General features: G+C 41.2%; 1 protein-coding gene across 2 annotated transcripts in view; it reads right to left on the bottom strand.

Annotated features, from left to right (window-relative positions):
* kaznb (kazrin, periplakin interacting protein b) overlaps positions 1-21,899 on the bottom strand; it is a 139,973-nt gene that overhangs the window by 11,297 nt on the left and 106,777 nt on the right. Inside the window, exons 4-7 of one of the 2 annotated variants that reach the window (XM_085456980.1) lie at positions 21,727-21,834; positions 4,390-4,581; positions 2,127-2,263; positions 575-745 (exon numbers count right to left, since the gene is read on the bottom strand). In XM_085456980.1, coding sequence (XP_085313106.1) covers positions 575-745; positions 2,127-2,263; positions 4,390-4,581; positions 21,727-21,834 — 608 coding nt within the window. Of the gene's footprint in view, positions 1-574; positions 746-2,126; positions 2,264-4,389; positions 4,582-18,862; positions 19,196-21,726; positions 21,835-21,899 lie in introns of those variants that run through there. The other variant, XM_085456981.1, reaches the window with a different exon arrangement.

The following is a 21,899-nucleotide window of genomic DNA, read 5'->3' as shown; positions in this document are numbered from 1 at the left end:
ATCCTTCAAGTATTGTGGGTTTTAAACATTAGAAAGTGCAACAGGATGGTCTATTCCTGAGATATGCTGAAGTTAGAAAATAGCCAGTGTTATAAACCGAATGTATTCATCACTTTCCATAGGACTTTATTTATATATTTTTTACTGAAATCCTCTGAGAGAGGACAGACTGGAGAAAGTTGAGTTTAGCGGCAGAGAAAGCAACAGGGCTGGGCTGTTTGACAGTGATGCAGCTCTGGCACTGAAGTGCCAACAAATGTGATCTGTGATGGAGCGTGATGTGAGGATCTGTGGGTGGCTGTGACTTGCTGAGGGAGGAGAGAGATTAATGACACACAGACTGACAAGTGTACCTATGAGGGACTGACACAGCAGCACAGAGATAAGGCATGAATTTCTTTCTCTCAAAGCATTAAGCTTTGCTCCAGACTGAGGAAGTGGCATATTGCATGCGTCTGAACTGATATGAACATGTGACCTTCTTTGCATTTGTGCCACGTTTACCAGCTAAGAGTGGAGGTGACTCCGCTGCGGTTTAATAACTTTAGCAAAGTTGTGACTCCGTCCGACTCACCATTGTGAGCTCGGCCTCCAGTTCTTTAATCCTGTTCTCCTTCATATCCAGCTGAGAAAGCAAGACGTTGGCCTGCTCTGTGGATTCTTTGGTCTGCCTCCTCAGGTCCCACTTCTCCCTCTCCAACACGTCCTTCTCCTTTGCCAGGGCTTTCACTGCATCCTCACTCTCCTGCAGAAATCGCACACATACAGTTATCGTGATTTCACATCAAAGTCACATTGAGTGAACTGGGAAAAAATTTGAGTGAAGCAGCACACATCGTGTGTTGCTGTATGGTTTTGAAAAGGGTGGCTGCTGTTTTTTTAGTAATTCCAGTTACGGACTGTTGCAACTAAGACAAAGTTATAAGCAAGACAGACTGTTATGTGGTTGTGTGGCTTTATAGACATTTTGAAGGCTTTATTCATGTTTTATGCTAGCGTCTATGTTTTTATGAAGCAGTTATTACTGTTACATCGTAGAGAAACAGTTAAGCCTGTCAACAGTGCTAATTAATATCCGAAGGTGTTTCCACACCTGCGATGTTTAGTCTGTTTAAACTGAACTATACTATATGCACACAAGTCAGTAAGGGTTGGCAAAGAGGCATGAAAAGATTATAAATTCTCCATGCTCTCAAATAGTCCAGAATGCAACACCTTCCTGTATTTACACTTGCTGCTCATGCCCCAGACACATCTGGTCTATAAGCAGACTGAATGTTCTTACGTGGTTTGTAATGACACATTGTGGTTCACTTGGATTTTTCTCTGTGTGAAATGAAACCAAACCACAGGGAAAGTCACAAAGTGTCAAACCTATCTGCTGATGGGACCACAATAAAATGACTCTAGGTGTGAAAACACTGCTAATTACTAAGACATACCCAAAGTACCAAAATGGCAATACACAAACCATGACGTCACCGTGGCTACATCCATCTTTCATGTACAGTCTATAAATGGGTAGAACTGTAAAAACGCTAACTGTTAAAACAGGGGCGACCCTGGCTCAGGGGGTTGGGAAGCGTATCTGTAACCGGAAGGTCGCCGGTTCGATCCCCGGGCTCTTTGTCCTGGTCGTTGTGTCCTTGGGCAAGACACTTTACCCTACTTGCCTACTGGTGTTGGCCAGAGGGGCCGATGGCGCGATATGGCAGCCTCGCTTCTGTCAGTCTGCCCCAGGGCAGCTGTGGCTACAACCGTAGCATGCCTCCACCAGTGTGTGAATGCGAGAGTGAATGAATAGTGGCATTGTAAAGCGCTATATAAATCCAATCCATTATTATTATTAAAAATCTCTGTACAGCTGGACAAATGAAAAACCGCCCTTTTCACTAGTTTTAAATATAAAATAGATTTAAGTGAAGTGCTATCAGACTGGTTAAACTTTTTAGAGTTGAAAAACTTCTTGTTTTTATTTTGGTAGAAAACAAAATGTAAGGTAGCCATAATTCAAAATACCTCTACGTGTGGGTTGGATTATTATTATTATTTTTTAAAAATATATACTGACAATTGGGATAGGAATGCAGGCACACAGAGACAGAGACAAAACTTGACAGCGTTACCTTTCGATGCTGGTCGTAGTTGCGTATGAACTCTCGCAGCTGCTCCTCTCTGCTCTCCAGTGTTGTGTACAGCTGCTGCATCTGATTCGCCAAGTCTGCTTTCTCCACCTTCAGCCGCTTACGGTCAGCTTTCATAGCTTCAAAACACAAGCAAACACATTGAGACACTGAGCAGCACATATGTGTCCATCAACAACAGAAAACTGGACAGTAGACAAACAGTAGACAAAGACAAAGCTTTGTAATTACACCACAGAGCCACTAGGTGACACTGTGTCTTCTGTTAATGAGTTACTTTTTCCCTTTACTTTCAGAAGACGGGGCCCGGAGAAAATGATGTAATCATCCCCGAGTCATTCGGTTTCAGGTGGCATGTGGAGTCTTTGTGGACTCATCCTGAAAACAGCGTGATTGGATCTGATTCCTTTCAACTTCATTCACTTTCAGCTCAACAGCAGCGATGCAACTGTGGGTCTTTTGTGCAGGTGGAAACAATGCTAACGCTCTCATGAGAGCCCGGGTTCACCAGGTAGGCAAAACTGGAAAAGTGGTACCTGCACTTTCCATAACTGCACATGTCATTCAGGGTGCATTCCTCCTGTCAGCGTTCAGCGTCCTCGCATTTATCACACAGCATTTAAACCTGTTTTGCCGCAGTTACATGACGGTTTACAAGCCTGCAGTTTACCACTATGAGCTGTTGAAAGGACCGCGCAAAGGTAGAACATTAAACTAAAAACAACTGCCTGAGTTTCAAGCAGGACTGGCTTTGCTTTTTGTAAAAAGATGTAAACATGGTGGTGTTGCATAATAATAAAAACAGAACACCCCTAACACATCAGTGTCCGAGCGAAGCTCTTCGCTCATGATCGATGGACGTTAATTAAAATGAGGTGAACCTGGAGTTGACTTGGCTGCTCATCAGCTCGGGATGACTAATGTTTCAACTTAGCCACATAAAGACAGAGATTACCTGCTCATTTTAATTTATGCCCCAGAAGAATCACTGGAATTTTACTATTATGGTAATTGGTCTGCTGTTACTTGTGAATGATTTTGATGAATGTGAAAAATGCTGTTGAGTTAATGATTTACACCCACTGCTTTGATCAATGAATCATTCTTATTTGCTTGAAATAGATGAATCAACATATGTTGCTCTAGTAAAGAGAAGCTAATCCCAAAAAGTAATTTTGATAGTTAATGCACACACACACACACACACACACACACACACACACACACACACACACACACACACACACACAACAAGAATCTGAGAGCCAAAATTATAGTAAACAAATGCAAAAATGGAAAACACCCAGCTATGTGGCATGCTTGTTCTTAAGAGTCGGTAAAGAACATGATAACTCTTAATGTATAGAGTTGAATATAAAACCACGGACAGTAAGAGATATACTGTCTAGATATAAAACATTTAAGTGAGCCGTTTATACAAAGAAAACCTGGTAGATGCAGAAGTATAAATGGATAAATAGTTATTTTATAGATTTTCATACAAACTGTGTTTTTTCCTCAAAGCTGTGAAACAGAAAGTAAACACAGTCATTTCTAACGTTTTATGTCTCAGCAGAGGCAGATAAAAACATTTCCAAACAATCTCAAGTCCATCATTTCTACAGAGACAAAGATTATTCACATGTGGAAAACATTCAAGGCAATCTTCCAACAAGTGGACATCCCACGCAAATGCCCCCACCCCTCCCTGAAAAAGATTGTGAATTTCAGATTGTGAAACGCTCAGAGAAACTTCAAAAAGGCCAAAAGCTTCATATCAGCCTCCCCAGGCCTCAGTTAGCAAGTTAAATATTAAAGTTCATGGCACTAAGACACATTAAGACAAACCACAAGACTTCTGGAACAATTTTCTTTGGACAGATGAACCTATTGGACCATGCACACACCACTGTATATGCTGCCTGGAAACATTTAATTGAACCAATTACTGTGAGAAAGCACAACGCAGAAGACGTTTTTGTACGAATACAAAAAAATGACTTTGTAGATCATTTTGATGTCCCAAGGTTTGTCATGTAATGGAAAAAAAATAATTTATACTATCTGCTTTTGTTTGGTAAGACAAAGTGGATTTCATTTAATTACAAGATATTCTGGCTTGACATAACATCCCCATGAAAGCTTGGACAGCTGTATTTGCTGTACATTTGAAGTAGGTAGGTGCTGGAAACACGGGGGTTCTGGTAGATTAGGCAAGACGACAAGATGTCTGTTTGCTTCTGACCTTGTAAGGCCTCCTTGGCACGGTCCAGCTCCTGCTCCTTGTCACCCAGCTGCACACGGAGCTCAGTGGCAGAAAGCAGATTGGCAGAGCAGCCGCCCTGGGTCTCCTCCAGGTCTTTAGTCAACATGTCCTTCATTTGCCTCAGCAGGTGGACCTCCTCTTGGAGCTGGACCACCTCTTCACGGAGCAACACTGAAGGAGAGAAAGAGTTTGCAAATTTAGATTATGTGTAGAATAAATATGGAGGGTAAGTGTGCAGAAAAAAATGAGAAAGGAGGATGGAAATAAAAGAGTAAACTACAGGGATGTCCAAAAGGGGCAAAATATGCAACAGGAAATGGAAAAATATGAACTAATAACAAAAGTGATAAAATTCTTCAATACATCAAACCACAAAAGTTACAGCTTCCCTTCAGATGTTGCCAGAGGTGTTGCAGAAATGTAGTTACATGCTGAGTGACAGACTCAGGCCTGGCACTGGTGATGGTAGTACGCAAGAGACAGCAGCCTGATAAGACTTAATAAAATATAAGCGGCACACACTCGGGCTGTGCTCCTCTGTGCCGTATTTTCCCTCAGCTGTGCAATGCCTCATATCCCTCAGGGGAAACAGGCAAGCAAACATGAGCAGGGAACTAAGGCGAGGACAAACTGAAGAGCGAACGCAGTGGCACAAGCTGGTGGACACATTTGTAAAGCCAGAGGACAGAAACAATGAAAAAGTCCATTGAAGGAAACCCGTACTAGCAAAAGTGTCACGATGATTTATACTGCGCACATAAAGGGTAGAAGGTCTGTTCCAGAAGAACGCAAGAACAAAGACAGATGAAATACGCAGTCAGCCAAAACATTTCAGCATAGAATAAAACCTGCAAACGCAATGATAGATTTGTAATTTCCCCAAAAAATAACTCAATACCATAGAGCGCTGCATAAAGAAAAAAAAAAGCTATTTGGATCTTATAAGGGATGATGAGTTAATAAATCACGAGTTAAATAAGCAGAAAATTAGTCAAAAAACTGTTTGATTAACAATTTTTCTTGTTAAAAAAAGTGATTTATCACCTTAGCAGATATGCTCGAAAGCATAAGTAACTTTTGACATTTTTCAGACAAAACAAGTTTTGAGGTCCAGGAAAATACGTTGGGTGACTTCTGTTGGGAATCCGACAGACAAAAAATTAATTAACAAATCAGTGAGAAATTGTTAGTTTTAAACAATTTTAAAAAAGGATAAATGTGTGAGTGTGCATTTGTGTATGTGTGAATTACAGGCATTAGAGTTTTACTTTCTGTTGCATGAATAAGAATCTGCAATCAAGCTAGCGTCACTCAAGGCTTTGATGTTAACTTCAAAAAAAAGCTAAATGTCTGATAGATGGCTGTGTCAAAAGAACAACAGCAAACGCACACACGCACGAAAACATCATGGGCCTTGGGAACAGGAATTCAGAGGTAACCCCGATTTAACCCCGTGTTAAACTGAGAGCACATACACTGGAAAAACGGTGATGATCCAGAATGCATGACTGGAAAAAAACAAACAAACCATGGAAACGATCCAGCAGCTACAGAGTTGTTTCAGCCTGGATCAATAAGCTCAACTAACCATCGAGGGATGTCGTTCGTACAGCAATATTTCAAGTAAAGAAGTGGAGTGCTCCCTAATTTTTAAGGCAATGCCTTCAAAACTTTGTATAAAACTATAGAGAGAGCCGACGTCAACGTGAGGAAGCCTGCATCAGAGGAAAAAAGAGAAGGTCTTAGCAGGCCTGCAGCCAGACGTTGTGGGGCTGCAGCAGCTCCGATAAGAGAGGAGGGGACAGTCCATCGGTCTCTGTCAGCGCGGGACTCTGGAAGCACAGCGGGCAGCTCTGTGCTGCATGTGACAAAAAGAGTTTGTTTCCCAGAGAGAGCAATCTCTCATGGCCTTCTTGCAGCTTAAATCCATTTATTCATCTGTTTACCTGCAGGCTCTCCTATTTTTGTCACGGGAGCCCGGCAGCTGCTTTTGATGACACTGGACAGAATTGGACATTATTTCTGAGGACGCTTTATATTTGTTTCACTGCGATGTGGATGCTGATCGACTCTTGTCATTAGCTGTCAGTTTGGAAATGGCTGCATTTTAGTTGCCAAGTATTAGCATCATTACACGCTTGTGTTATATCCATTAAGCTGTACCTCAATAACAAAGTGTGAGCATTTTGTCCTAAGGGTATCTACGGTGGATTTAGTGAGAAATGTGTTTAACTTACAAAGAATCAATAACACATTTCTCCCAAATCCAATTTTGCATTCATTTTCAGCATCATCCTCTTTCACAATTAAATACACCGGCTCACACAGCAGACACAGGCTAAAATACACAGAAATGGACCTGCAGGAAGTTTTTTTCTTTTAAACAACTCAAATTGTGGTAAAACTTGAGGAAAAATAAAAGTTAAGACTTCTTCTGCAGATGTATGTGATCGTTTCACATCTCAAAAAGAGTGAAAGGACATAAAGAAAAGGGTGCCGACAGAGGCGAGCCATCCATTGCCTGTACCTACAGATAATTCACCTCCATATACACTGTTTTATGCAATCTAAAAAAGCAATTTAAACTGACAGGAGTCATATAAGCCACACAAAGCAGTATGCTCTCTGAGCTTTGAGTGGTTGTGCAGAGAGCTTGGCAAAGCTATCAGTGTCCTCCCACATAAGAAGAGAACCCACTCTCTTCCTACTCAGCAGCGTCCCATTCAATGAACTTCTCATCCAAGCCTCCCATTAGTTTGTCCATCAAAGCCAGTCAGTAGCAGGTCAATCTCTGTCCCTTTTCCTTGCATAGCAGAGCTATTAAAACCCAGCACGCACACGCACACACAGCTGAGGAGAGCACATATAGTAGCTGTAGGCTTATGATGAGGTGTTAGAGAAAGCAGAGGCACCGGGAAGGTTAAGTGGGTGTTGGAAATGTGTTGATTGGTGGTCAAAGACCTGAACTAGTCTCCTGTGAACCATATGCAGGATTAAAGTGGCCTCATTTGTATACATGACTGATCAAAGATGCTTAACGTGCACTACGGTGGAATATTAAACTTGGATGAGAAAGTCCATTTAAAGCTAATGCTCTTGTTGCATTTTAAAAGCAGTTTGTGTCTCACTATGCACGAAAAATGTCCCGGTTAATAGAAGGAGGCCACAAACCGAATAGAAAAAAAAAAATGGTAGAAGTAGTTCCAGAGAACTTTAAATGTGAGGCTTGTGGATTAACTAGAAATGGAAAATATTTCTCATGAGACATCTAAACACATTTTCCAGGACTCTTGGGGATAGATCTACTCTATTTTCAATTGGGCTTACGATTTTCCTTTTTGATAAAGCATATAGTTAGGGCTGAATCAGATTACCCTGAATCCTCCTTTAGTTACGCTGCAATAAGCCTGGGCTGCTGGGGGCTTCCCATGAGTGTTTCTTCTTCACTCACTATGTGTTTATACACCACTCTGCAGTTAAACATTAGTTATTATTAACCTCGGACTCTCTTCCACAGTGTATATTTTATCCTGTCTTCCTCCCATCACACCGGACAGGTCACAGCAGATGACCGGCTTTCCCTGGGCCTGGTTCTGCTGGAGGTTTCTTCCTGTTAGGGGGATTTTTTCCTTCCCACTGTCGCCAAGTTTTTTCCCAGCAGGAATGGATTCATTTTTGGGGGACTTTCTCTATTATTATAGCATAGATGTTACAATGTTATGATATGTTACATGTTACAACACAAATCTCTTTGAGGCAACTGTTGCTGTGGTTTGGTGCTGTATAAATAAAATTGAATTGAACAGATCACATGATAGGGTGGGGCTAGGATTCACAATGGTTCACAATCAACCATGGCTGATTGTGACCCACACCTTTTTTCACACAGAGTGGGTGTGATTAGGCAGAGGATCAATAGGGGGTCCATGACCCTCTTGGGGACAGTCCCATAGAGCTTAAAGTCTGGGACTCTCCACCAGTTGCTCTTAGAACTCAAGAAGTTTCTTGGATGAGAGGTGAAACGTCTTCAGGGACTACAGACACCTTCTTTCCAAGCTCTTTAGGCTACAATGACCTGGATGCCTGAGAACCTTCACAGATGAATTGAACAGATATCTCAAACTTGCAACAGTCCTTGCAGCTAACTGCTAGCATGGTAACATTTCTGTAATTTGGGTGTACTTGTACCTTTTAACAAAGCACTTTTGTTCCACAAGATATCATAAAGCGCAGCCTCTCCAGCAGCATGGAATATTTTTAATAAGCAAAACCATTAGAATGACATTTGACAGTCGAGCAGGGCGTCAAAAATCTCTGCAGTGACAGCAGCTAACCATTCTGCTATGATGTGCATGGTTGTCATTTTTCCACCTTGGTCTTCCTGCCAATTCAGATTTGTGTAATTTAAAAGTACAGTATACAAGACAAACCCAGAGGCAGTGGTGCTGGCTGTTCTCCTCTAATCTCTCCGGTACAGTAAGTGAAAACAGCTGAGCTGGATAACGAGGGCACACGGAGCTTTCTAAGATCCACACATGCTGTAATACCCCACACCTCTCTCTTAAATACCTGATGAACCTTCATTAAGGAGCGTAGGTGGGTTTTCTGAGATTTTCACTTTAGGCTCTAAGAGATCACCTTTTCTTGTATAAAAAAAAAAATGTAACAAACAAATTTATGTGACAGCTTCATGGCAGAAAAATCAAGAGGAGGCCGTTCAGTCTGGTTGAACAGCTTTAGCTTCCATGGAACGAACATGTTGGCAAGACACTTGTTAAAAATATGAAGGAAGTTATTCCTGCAGACAAAGAAGATCCGGCCAAAACTTTCAAATCATTTTTCTGCATGAGCTCTTATTAAGCTACAAGTGCAGCACCACACAAAGTGCAAACCACAGCTTTGGCTTCTTTTAGAAGATTAGTATTGAATTAGAATAGAATAGCTTCTTATTGTCACCGTTACAAGAACAATGAAAGGCAGTTTGGCATTTCTCCATGTGTGTGAAGTACACAATAGCGTAAGTATTTACACAATAACTGACAAATTTACACAAGAAAGATATGTACAAGTTATACATACACCTGCAAACATACACGCACATACATACACATATGAACATATACACATATGCATCCGTACATACATACACACACACATATTTTCACATACACGCTTACATCTATATACTTACACATACATGCCATCTAACTAGCAGGTGCATTGAGAGGTGCAGTGTGATCAGTGATATTGCACATTGAGTGGGGGGGGGGGGGGGGGTGCTGTTGGAACTATACTAAATAAGGTTATAATAAATACAGTTTAAAGAGGTAGGGGTGTTGGTTGCATTGAAGTATAAACAGAAATATGATTTATGCAGTGCAGTTATCCTTCAATCAGGGTGGAGGTAGGGCATGTTTGATAACCTGTGGGTAAAAACTTCTGTTGCGTCTGTTTGTCTTTGACCTGATGGACCTGTAACGTTTACCAGAGGGAAGTGTCCAGGGTGTGGGGGGTTTTTGATGATGGTGCTGGCTTTCTGCTGAAGTCTGCCAGTATAGATGTTTCTGAGGGGGGTTAGTGAAGTACCGATTGCCCGCTCTGCTGCCCTCACCACCTGCTGCAGTTTCCTCTTGTCCTCCGCGGTGCAGCAGTTGAACCAGAGTATGCAGCAGTAGGTCAGAAGGCTCTCGAAGGTGGAGCGGTAGAAGTTTACTAGCAGTCTTTGGGGTAATTGGGCCTGACGTAGTTTCCTGAGGAAGTACAGCCTTTGTTGTGCTTTCCCTTCCTGGTGGGAGATGTTAAAGTAAGGTCGGCCAAGATGTGGACTCCGAAAAATTTAAAGCTTTCTACCCTTTCTCCCTCCTCCCCATCAATGTAGAGGGTAGAGTGCTCAGATCGCTTTGTTCTTCTGAAGTCGATTACCATCTCCTTGGTCTTGGATGTGTTCAGATGCAGGTTGTTGTCATCAGACCATCGCTTCAGATGCTGAACCTCCTCTCTGTAGGCTGAATCATCGTTGTTGTCCATCAGTCCTATGACGGTGGTGTCATCAGCAAATTTTACAATGGTGTTACTGGTGTGGATTGGTGAACAGTCATGGGTGAAAAGTGAGTATAAGAGGGGACTAAGGACACACCCCTGTGGGACACCCACATTCAGAATGAGGGTGGAGGAGGTGTGCTCTCCCATTCTGACGTTCTGGGGTCTGTTGCTCAGGAAGTCCAATATCCAGCTGCACAGTGAGCTGCTGAGTCCTAAGTTGCTTAGTTTATTAACCAGTTTGTGGGGTTGAACTGTATTGAAGGCAGAGCTGGAGTCCACAAACAGCATTCTAACATAGGTGTTACGACTGTCCAGGTGTGTGAGGGCTGTGTGAAGAGCTGTTATTATTATTACGTCCTCTGTCGATATATCACAGTGTGTCAACATGTTTAAACAGAGCGTATTACAGGGAGAAAAACTGCAGCTTTTTTTCAATAATCAGAAAAACTGTAGAGCTTCAAGGCATTTTGTTTACTTCTGAAGATCATGCACTGTCTTTTTCCACTCAGTTGAGTCCCTTACTGTTGATGCACAGCTATAATATGATATCTGTAATGCAGCAAATGTGCAGGGAATTGGAGCTGAATGATGAAAACTGTAATGGCTTTCCAGAGAAAGCACTGAGAGATGTTCTGGTGTCGCATTGGAGGGGGCCTGGCTAATATATTGGGACATCAAAGCAGCCCCATTCAATGGCACATTTCTCAAAAGAAAAAGAAAAAAGAAGAAAAAAATTGACCATGCAGCGAATAATAAAGCAAGAAAACATATATCAAAGCTTTCTTTAAACCAAATTTTAAGCAATATGACAAGTGTTTACTGGGGATAAAAACACCTCACTGTAACAAAAAGCTATGTTGTCAGTGGCTGATATGAGCAGAGCTGTTTTAAACAACCACCAAAGTCTTTAAAACACTCCATTGCCCGTTGGGCATCTTTCTTTGCCTTTAGACAACAATTCTGATGGCAAAAGAGCCAAACGGGACAGGCCAAAAAAAAAAAAAAAAAAAAAAAAAAAAAAAAAAAAACACACTCCATAAAAGCCTCCTAATAAGCTCTTCTTTCCTAAGCTCTGCTTGTTGATAAACGTTACCTAGAATGAACTAATAGAAACATCAAAAACTTGTTTTCAAGACAGCAGTTGCTCGGAGGCTTTATGCAAAAAGAAAAACATTACATAAGTGTGTAGCTGCATTGCAGGTGATTGTGTTGACTCAAACAGAGTCCCTGAAGAAAGTGAACTAAAATGATTTCTTATGATTATTAATAATATAATTATAAAATGCGATGTAAACAGGAGTAAAAGACAAAAAAGACATAAGCACAAAGCAAAAACTCTGAAGGTAAATTTAAGCAGAAAAGCTCATTATTAGAGCCAAACAAAGCAAAGTAAATGAAAGAAACCACAAATTGTAACCTTTACATTTAAGCCTCAACTTCAGAAGAGCTAGAAGGGCTTAACCTGTGGATCTAAGCCTCTGACCTGGTTCACGGTGGAACACCTCACATCTAATAAGGTTAATTGGCAGCAGCTCAGTCACATAACTGGGTATAAATAGACCATTTGAAACAACCTGGAAAGACTGCATGAGCAAGTTTATAGTTTCAGAATAACATTTCTTCATGTAAAGTTGCAAAGATTTTGCAGTGCTATGTACTGCAAATGCTACGTCTGTGCATTTACGTAGCACAGATCTAACATACATGTCTTTGGACTGTAGGAGAAGGACGGAGCAACTGAAAGAAAACCCACACGCCCCGTGGATAACATGCAAACTCCACACACTAAGGGTCCAGCTCAGGAATCAGGAACCTTCTTCCTTTGTGGTGACAGCACTAACCACTGCACCAATGTGTAAAATGTTTAAAAGGGACAAGGCCAAAAGCCTACATTGAATGTCTGTGATCTTCTGATCCGTTCTAGATTGTTTGACGTCGGTGATGATATGGAGGTGCTGAACGCTATACACATATCTTTATCTATTCATCATTATGCTACCAATCCAACAATGTTTTTTTTTTTCTAAAGGAAGGCTTCTACCATGGTCTTGCTGAAATAAGTAAACTATATTCTGCCCATATTACAGCAGCCAGACTCCTTAACAAAAGGGTCTGGATGCTGAACTGCCCTCGTTGCAGCAGGGAGCTGTAAAATGACAAAAGAGGCCAATGGGGCTGCTGAAATCCCACATCTAGAATGGACAGGACAACATTGCAGTCTCTAAACTATAAAAATCGCTCAGTTCCTCTGAACTATAAATAGCATTGTTAAAGGAAGAATTTATGCAGTAAAGTAGCAATCGTCCAAGCAATCGTCCAAGCTTTTCCTGTATCATGTTATCAGCATCAAATTTAGGGGTGAAAAAGAGCTTTTCAGTTTCAATATTTAGTATTATTTTCAATGAAAGGCTTGAATTATTTGCACAGCAATGCCTCCTGTTTTAATTTATATTTATAGTGTCCTGAGTTTCTGAAAATGGTTGCACTTAGTGTGTGCAATTGAGCTTAAAGGTGGCTATTTCTATAGTAAATTATGAGAACAGGCGCACATGCCTGCTGAGCTCTGGCCTTCACTATTTATGGTATGAAGCTCGGGCAAGACTGACATGAGAGAAGACAACAGTGTGATTCAGCTCATACAAGTAACTGTGTAACCTTTAAAGGGAGGAAAAATACACCTTAAAAGCCATGCAAGGCATACAGTCAGTAACAAAACATTCATGTGACTTGCGTCACATTGCAAATAACTTTAGAGTGCTTCATCAGAGTGGTGATGCACAGATACACATGAGTATCTGAGTGACGTTACTAGTTTTCTTATGGTATCTCTGGCATCTGAAGAACCACTGGATGAAATCTTTACATACTTTTGTTTATGACTAATACTAGGTTGATTCCCATTAGCCTCAGCATATTTGGATAAACATAGGCGTGTTGGCCCCGTCAGTGCAAGTATGTCATCATGGTAGTGACAGATAAAAGGGGCCAAAGTGTGTGGTCTTGCAGCTGATTGCATAACTACAGATATATAAAATCAGGAAGTCAAGTTAAAAGAAAAAAAACTCCAAAACAACACCTTCCTGTCAATTCCTTTCTCCCATTCAAATAATTCCATCCATCCATAAGATGAGAGCCATGGTACTTCCTGGAGAGGTGGCCATGCTACTACAGGCCCTACACACAGAAACAGACAATCATTCGAGGCCAACATCTTCCTTCTGTGGAGAAAAGCTGGAGTATCTTCAGAGAACCCACACAGACGCAAGGAAAACATGCAAACGCCACAGAGAGAGGCCCCCAGGTGGCCCCCGGGTGGCCAGTGATTTGAATATAGGACCTTCTTTCTGTGAGACAACAGTGAAATCTACCATCACGCTGCCTCCTCCTTCCAATTCTGCATTGAACAAATGTCTGTTCAGATTAGTTTCCAGAAGTCTTCTGAGCTTTTTTACAACTTCAGACAGAAAAACCAAACCATGTGTTTACAGATTTATTAAATGACTGTAACCAATCAGTTCCAAACCCATGCCTGACACAAGAGAAAGAGAAACGACTGAGAGTGAGAAGCTTCATAAGTAAATACATTCATTCTTTCAGGGGCACCCTGCTGAGTCAAATTAAGGGGAGGTTGGGTGGGTGGATGGCATAGGTATGCTGCACCGATTAGTGGCTTTTGTAAAATCATCAGCAAAACTATATTTAGCATCTTTATTGTCAACTTGTACTATGGGCACAGCAGGAACCTGTGTGGAAATGGATTGGAGATTGTATAGAGAGTGTGGGCAGCATTAAATCAGATTTGATATGCTTAAGCTACAAATAGCAGTAAAAGCACTGATGAGCTTCAAACCAGGAGATCAAAAAGATGTAAGCAAACACCTTATTTCTAATGCCCTGACACCCGGAGACTCTGAGCACTGTGCTGTTGCATCCTAAAAAGTCTCTGCACGTATGGGTCAGGTCCATTCCCCTGTCAGGCTATTACACCTGGCTTGTCTATAATACATCTGCGCATAAATAATGCATGCTACTGACTCTTTAACCTACCTGACAAAAGTATTTACCATTTAATCGATAATTCAACACGGTTATAGATAACAAATCCAGCTAATACATCAAAAATTCAAATATAAACATACAAAATGATTGTAGTTTTCTAAAATTTACTAACATAACATAAATTCAAATCATACATGATTCCAAACATTTTTTACAAATAAATAACTGCAAAGTGGGGTGTGCGGAATTATTCAGCCCTCTGAGTCAATACTTTGTAGAACCACCTTTTGCTAAAATTACAGCTGCCAGTCTTTTAGGGTTTGTCTCTACCAGCTTTGCACATCTAGAATATTCCAGCTGTTCACTTGAAAAGTTCGTTGTTGGGTGATTTATAGCTATGTTTATGATTGCTGTACTGATGAATGGTGAAATTTCACCCAGTGGGTTCGTTACATTTAGCCAATTCTGAGCACACACGTCGCTCCTGTACATCTCTGATTTATCCCATTGCTTCTGTCAGTGTTGATTCCAGTGAAGCACAGTGCTTGACAGAAGACGCTGCTTTATCACCAACATAGAAAGTCTCACGAGTCAGAGATTGATTTCTTTTTATGGGTCCACAGATCTGGTTTCATTTCATGTCTCTTACCCAGGGTTTGCATTTCGTGGCGATTCTTCTAGTTAGGGACACAACGTGTTCCCTTAATCATTGACAAGGACACAAGTCTGCTCTCCTTTCCTAGATAGCACTCCTGACATTTAGTGCAGTCATAAACGGGTGTTTGGCCTTTATGATTTTTTTTTCTGCAAGCAAACCGCAGTTTCTTTCTCTAGCTGACAGATTTTTTCCTTTTTTTTGGTTATTATTTACCTGGATTCTCAAACCTTTACTCCCAGCATTCAGAGACAATTCAACCTCAATTTAATCTCTGACCTGTGCATGATCTAATACTGAAACAATGCACAGCTTCCCAAAATAAAATTTGGATTCTGAACGTGCAACTACTCTTAAACAACTGCAATTTGTGTGCAGTTTACCCTTGTACCACAAAATGCTCAGTACAGCATTAAAAATGACCATACTAAACCAATCCTACTCAAATTAAATCTTAAACTTGGTACATTACTGTGCTGTAGAACCAGTATTTTATTTCAAGCCAAATGTGCAAAAACAAGGTCTGATGAATGAAAACAGTGTAAGTGTTAAGTTGCTTAGACTCTGGAATGAACATCTGTGCAAGTATACAGTATCTATCAGGAACAGTTCCTATTAATTAATTGCCTGGGGGGGAGGGGGTTACATTACAACTGAGGTCAGTGCAAGGATGCCAAGTGAAGATAGCTGTAATTGATTCACGTGTTTATAATGTGCAGATTAGGCACTCTGCCAAAGATGCTCCATTTGGAGGCTCCGAGAACTTGAAAGTAATTTAAATATTTTTAATATGGTCAAGAGATGCATCCGCCCTTGATGTCACTTGGAATTGGCATCCTTCCCTGTGCATTGGTTTTGTTTACATAAAGTGAATCATCCAGTGATTACTTAACCCTGCTGGCATGAAGGAACTGAAAAGGGCACTCCTTCAGTTTATGACAAAGGAATAAAACTGAAGTGACTGTACAGGGAATGTACTATTATCCAGCTTTCAGCTCAATCAATCAAAATGACCTCATCCCTCTAAAGCTAAACCATATATAACAATTTCCCCCTGTTCTAATGTGAGACACCGGAGAAGCCAATCAATCTGCTCAAGCTGTTTTCACTCAGATACATCTGCTTAGATATCAAGCACAAGCTCCTGTGGTAAAGCCACACAGGATTTAACAGATGCTACATAGTCAGGTTGCTATGATATTTCATACTGCATTTATTTTAAAGGCATAGTTTGACAGTTTGGGAAATACTCCTGTGTTCTTAACAAGAGAAGGATTAGAAGATCGATACCACGCTCATGTCAGTATTATAAATATGCAGCTCTGGAGAAAGGCCACAGGCCTGGAAGGAGAAAAATGGCTTGTCCAAGGAGAAGAAATGCTTTCAACTAGCACCTCTAAAAGGTCACCATTAGACACATCACATGTCTTTCCTTGTTTTTTTTTTAAATTGTGGTTTTATAGAAGGATTTTACAGTCAAGAAACAGTTTGGCAAACTAAAATTGTTTAATGAACTGAGGTGTTTACCATCAAATTGTAAAGTCACCATCATGCCACCATGTTAGTATCTGAAACAAAGCAACCAGAAGCCATCAAATACTTTGTCAACTCACTTAAGTCCCAATCATAAATGGACTTGTGCATATCAACAAACTATGAATCCTGAAGAAGAAAAGAAAATACTGAAAATGAGTCTGAGGTTGGGTTCATGATGTCAATCGCTGAAGAAGAAAATGGCGAACAACCCTCAGTTTGAATCTGCAGACAAGCCTTAACATCTGCTAGGAACAACAGGATCTAGTCCGTGCAGAACTGGAAATCCACGTGTTTTGATACACAGTGTCCCTCATGTCCTGGAGCATGCCTGAATAATCTCACAAACTGCAGGTGGCGCCTGCTGGGCTGCAGCTTATGTGTGTAACATTAAAAGCCTTACTCAAGTTTAAATCATGTAAAACACTGCAAAAACTACCCGTTCTGTACTCGTTAACTGTTGCACTTGTTGAGATGCTGAAAGCAATAACGGCCTGTGATTAGCTCAGGGTAGTTACAGCTCACAGGGAGATCAAACAGAAACAGGATCGAAGAAATCAGAAAACAAAACAAACAAACTTGACTTTATATGTAAAGATGTGCCACACGCTGTGTGTAACGGCCTCGGTGAATAACTTCACAACAGCGCAGTGAGTGGGACGGCAACAGCAAAAGAACAATCTGTGCGTTGCAGTGCAGTCGGTCAAACTCATTGTCTTTCAAATTTCTGAGCGGTGACCTCAGGCTTCAGCAAACATGAGCTCCTGTACGAGTCATGCAACACACTGTGGGATGAAACTCATCTCTATTGATTCATAAACAACCACAACAAGTCCATCTGAATGTGTAGACAGACACAGACACACACCCACAGCAGCATCAAAGAAACCTTTTCATGGCATCTAGGAAAAGATTCTCCATAGCAGAAGATCTTCTCATTTTCCATCAAACATAACGCATCTTAATTCTTCAGTTTTCTGGATAATACAGTGCGTCTGCTTCCTAAATGAATCCAAACACAACGGCCAACATAGCTCTTAGATTATAGGCCAGCTTCATTATGTCTGCTGAGCTACTAAACTCCTTTATACCGAACATGAATTTGATGAAACATCACAGTTCATGCACAATGTAAAAGATTAAAAGATCATCCATATAAACGTGTCATACAGTATGTAGGTCACTTTTACTTAAGTAAAATAAATAATCCTGGGATATGGAATAGATTTAAATTAATCAGCTTTTATAGTGGAGGGAAAAGGCATGTGGTTATGAGTATTAAAAAAAACTGAACCACAGTCAGATCAAAAAGTAAGACTTATAATAACACAGTATTGGGGAAAAACATCAGTTTTATAACAATGTGACTTCAGTAATTCTAACAGCATTTCATGGCATATAATTAATATATCAAAAATATTTGTAATATTTTGCCATGAGAACCACTTCAATATCACAGCTGGCAAGAAGAGAAGCTTGGTTCGATTACTTAATATTAGAGCAGGTGAAATCAGTCAATTGATTTATGATCTGATTGTCAAAACCTAACTGAGCTGATTAACTGTTTACTGTAACTTTTAATTTTAACTACTTAAAAAAAACACATTTTTTCTGCACATTCAAATGTGTATTCTGCTACAGTGAATTCACTAGCTTTCTGTTTGTTCTAGAAAACAATTAGGATTAACCTAGCAAATATTATAATGATCGATCATGAATAAAGGGGCCAATTAATCGAGCATTAAAGCAATCCGAGGCGCAGTGGAGATGTCTTTTTTTTTTATAAACTAATGACATTGTTTTGAATAAATCTATAGTCTACCTGTCAAATAAATGTACAAAGTCCACGCTTTACATCGGGACAATAAGTAGGCGCCTAAGTTAAATCAGGCATGTACCAAATAAAAACGCCTGAGTCAATTGTAGCGTGTCCTACAGCAGCGCTTGTTACACTGCATCACAAATCATTTCAGTCTCAAACGTGAAATTTCAGAAATTAATCAGCTTTGTTGTAACTTTTATATTCCTATTATGTAATCAGTCCAGGCAAGCACACGCATTAGGACACGAACAGTAAACCCACTCACTCACCCGCTCTCTCTCTCTCTCTCTCACTCACACACACACACACACACACACACACACACACACACACACACACACACACACACACACACACACACACAGTCTTTTTTCACCGTCTATTTTCTATTGATCACTCACCGGCCTTCCCCTCCTCTTTCTCGGACCTCATGTCCTTCTCGGCACAGGCTATGCTCGGCTCCACTGTCAGCCTCGGTGTGAGCTCTCATAGCAGATTAAAAAAATAATAATTAAACGCACACCTATGCGTCCCGGCCAGTGCACACACAGACCATTCAAACCTCACATACAAACACACACACGCACACTGCGCTGCCGGTCCGGCCGCTCCCAGCTCTGCTTTCTGTGGCTCCACCCAAACAGGTTACCAGGAAGTCATCCCCTGAGAGAAACTCGCTACCTTTCCTGCCCCCTTTCGTACCAAACGAGCCTCTTTCTCTGTGTACCTGCGTAACGAGGTGTCCACGGGCAACTAGGACAACATTCACCCACGCCCACTACCGCTTTTCATCCCCCCCTCCTACCTTCCGCCTCCTACACACGTGTGGGAGGGTGGAGGGGGCGGGGAATACAAACTGCACCAAGGCCCTCAGGTAATGAGCCAGGTGAGTCAGTGGCGTTCTCACCCCACCTGATGGCCGAGAACACTGTGAAGCGTGTGCTTTTACACTCCACCAGCTGAACGCAAGAGGATACACCCCTCTGTGAAAGCTATGCACTCTCTGTGGGCCTCTACATGAGTGTACAGTGCTCACTTCCTGGATGCGAATGTGTGTTTTGGCCATAGGAAGGAAAACAAATCCCCCTCCAAACACAGCCAATTAAACTTCAGTATAAAGCGCTTTAAAGAGGAGGAAAAAGGACCACAACAGTGGCGAATTACTTCAAACTAAACAGCCTTACCTCTTCACAGTGAGATTAGAACATTAGTATGAGCAATGCACCTTATCATTAACCCTCTGGGGATGGGGTTGGTCTTTGCCCAGTGCTGAGTAAGGACAGACTGTGCCACGTTAGATAGGAACTGGGATGTGTTTGAACAGATTAATAATAAATAAGGTGAAGGCTGGTCCAGTTTTCTTCTCGAGCCTCTTCAGGCTCAAAACCCAAAGGCAGGTACAGTGAGGTGATTTGAAGAAAAGAGACAGGACTGTACCTGAATTAATTCAGCCTAAAGGGCCCACTTAGATAGAAACCTTTCTTTTCTTTTCTTTTTTTAAGTTTATGAGCACCTGAGCAACATAACTAGCATACTAAAGTGTAAGCATAATATATTTGTGTGTGTAGGAGTGTTTGTATGTCACAGAAACTTCAGTTAAATCTCTTGCATGTAAAGATGTGACAGCAGTTCAGAGCAGCTGCGCCGTTTGTCCCGGCTGTCAGAGGTTGATGCTTAGCTTTTTAACTCCGTCCAAAGATCAAATGTGGTCTAACCAGATACTTGTCACATGAGGCAATGGATCTGTCAGTCACGCACTGACACCTCAAGGATTACTGCCAGGCTCATTTTCTCTGTCCGATCACAGCTCAGAGTAAAGATTGCAACAGTAACTCTTCATTGGCAGTTATTGTAAGACATCAAAAAGAAGGAGATTTATCTCGTTGTAGAGAAAGGCAGATGCTGCAAATGCTTTGGGTTTAGGGTATGGCCTGCATCATAAATCCTTGATTTAGTTTATTAGAACTTTTGAATGATTCAATCTAATAATAATGTAATTATATTCACTTAGATTAATATTTGAACCTTTCTATATCTGTTTTCTTTGTCTTTATTTAAATAGATACTTTTTTTCGTCAAATGTAGCACTTCATAAATCTAAAGTCATTGTGCAACTACACCAAATTTTATTCACAGTATTGCTTTTATTCTGACACCTCTTCAGTCTGAAATTTTCCACTCCTCTGTGCCCTTATTCTTCAGCTCAACTCCCTGTATCACTATGCCATTCATTTGCTTTGCTAACATTAAAGCAAGAAGAAATCCTAAAAGCCTTCTTTTTCTACCCTCCACTCTCCTCTGCTGTATTGCTCTCCCTTCTCTCAGCAGAGAACGGTTGACCTGTCAGTCTGCATTATCAGCACTGGGGAGTGCTGATAGAGAGTTAGGATGAAGTGGGATTAAAATATTAGCTTGCCTACAGAGAGTACAGGCTGTATAAAAAAAGGAGGAAAGGAAGAAAACTCAAAACAACAATAGGCAGTGGGAGAAGCAGGAGAATGAGTGGCCGAGGTCACTAGAGCCGGTGCTCATTGTCGATGGAAATGACATCAGACTTGTCGAACAGCAACCGAGCATGTTCTTCCAGCTTTGAGGCTTTAGACTTGGAAGAAAAGACCTGAATTACAATTACAGTGCAGACTTTCTGGTTTGAGAACAAGCGCGGACAATAGTAGTCATTAGAATGAGAAACACTAACGGACACAAGCAACAATGGACATACAATCAATTGACCTCATGATCGATACCTTTTGTGCCACGGATACACACTGGTCACTTTGACTGCTGCACTTCAGAAACTGACAGAGGCTATTATCCTGAGCTGCACACTGACAGCAGTGATTGGAGGAGGTAAGTGGCCACGCAGCCCTGCAATAACTGCATGCTGCATTGTAACTCTAGCGCAATAAACATCAATATAGTTCCATTCAGATTAAAGCGGTTTGCAGAGTGAAATGTTTTTCTCTGAGAATCAATCGAGTCTCCCAATTTGGTGTCAGCACTTCTGTGTCTTGCATTGGGAAACAAAACACGTTATTTAGCTGCGATAAATCAAAGGCTGTAATGGATGGTAAAGCCCTCGTGGTCAGGCACCAAGTGCTGTTATCTGACTGTTCTCACCACCCTCTAGCCTGTGCAGCCTTTTGCTCAGCTTTAACCCCCCATTGCACCCACAAGTCAAGCTGACAGCTCTGTGTCTGTCTTCACCATGCTCACTTCTTGCTGTCACCAAGGCAACATCTTGTCTTTTGGAGCGCCGCAGTACCTTTGCCTAGCGAGCAGTCTGGTGTGCCAAAGTCCATCAGGCTGGATATTTCTGTTGGGTAGCACATGTCTGTCACCACTGTCTTCTGCCTGTGACGCATGGATGGATCTGTAGGAGAAAGAGATGAAGTTAGATTTTACTGAAATGGATCAATCAAAAACAAAAAAGAAGAG

This window comes from Copadichromis virginalis, linkage group LG5, assembly GCF_057382275.1.
Source record: "Copadichromis virginalis isolate Kocher_CV1m ecotype Utaka linkage group LG5, C_Virginalis_male_GT1.1, whole genome shotgun sequence".
Taxonomy (NCBI): domain Eukaryota; kingdom Metazoa; phylum Chordata; class Actinopteri; order Cichliformes; family Cichlidae; genus Copadichromis; species Copadichromis virginalis.
This window is presented reverse-complemented; position numbering and strand designations above follow the sequence as displayed.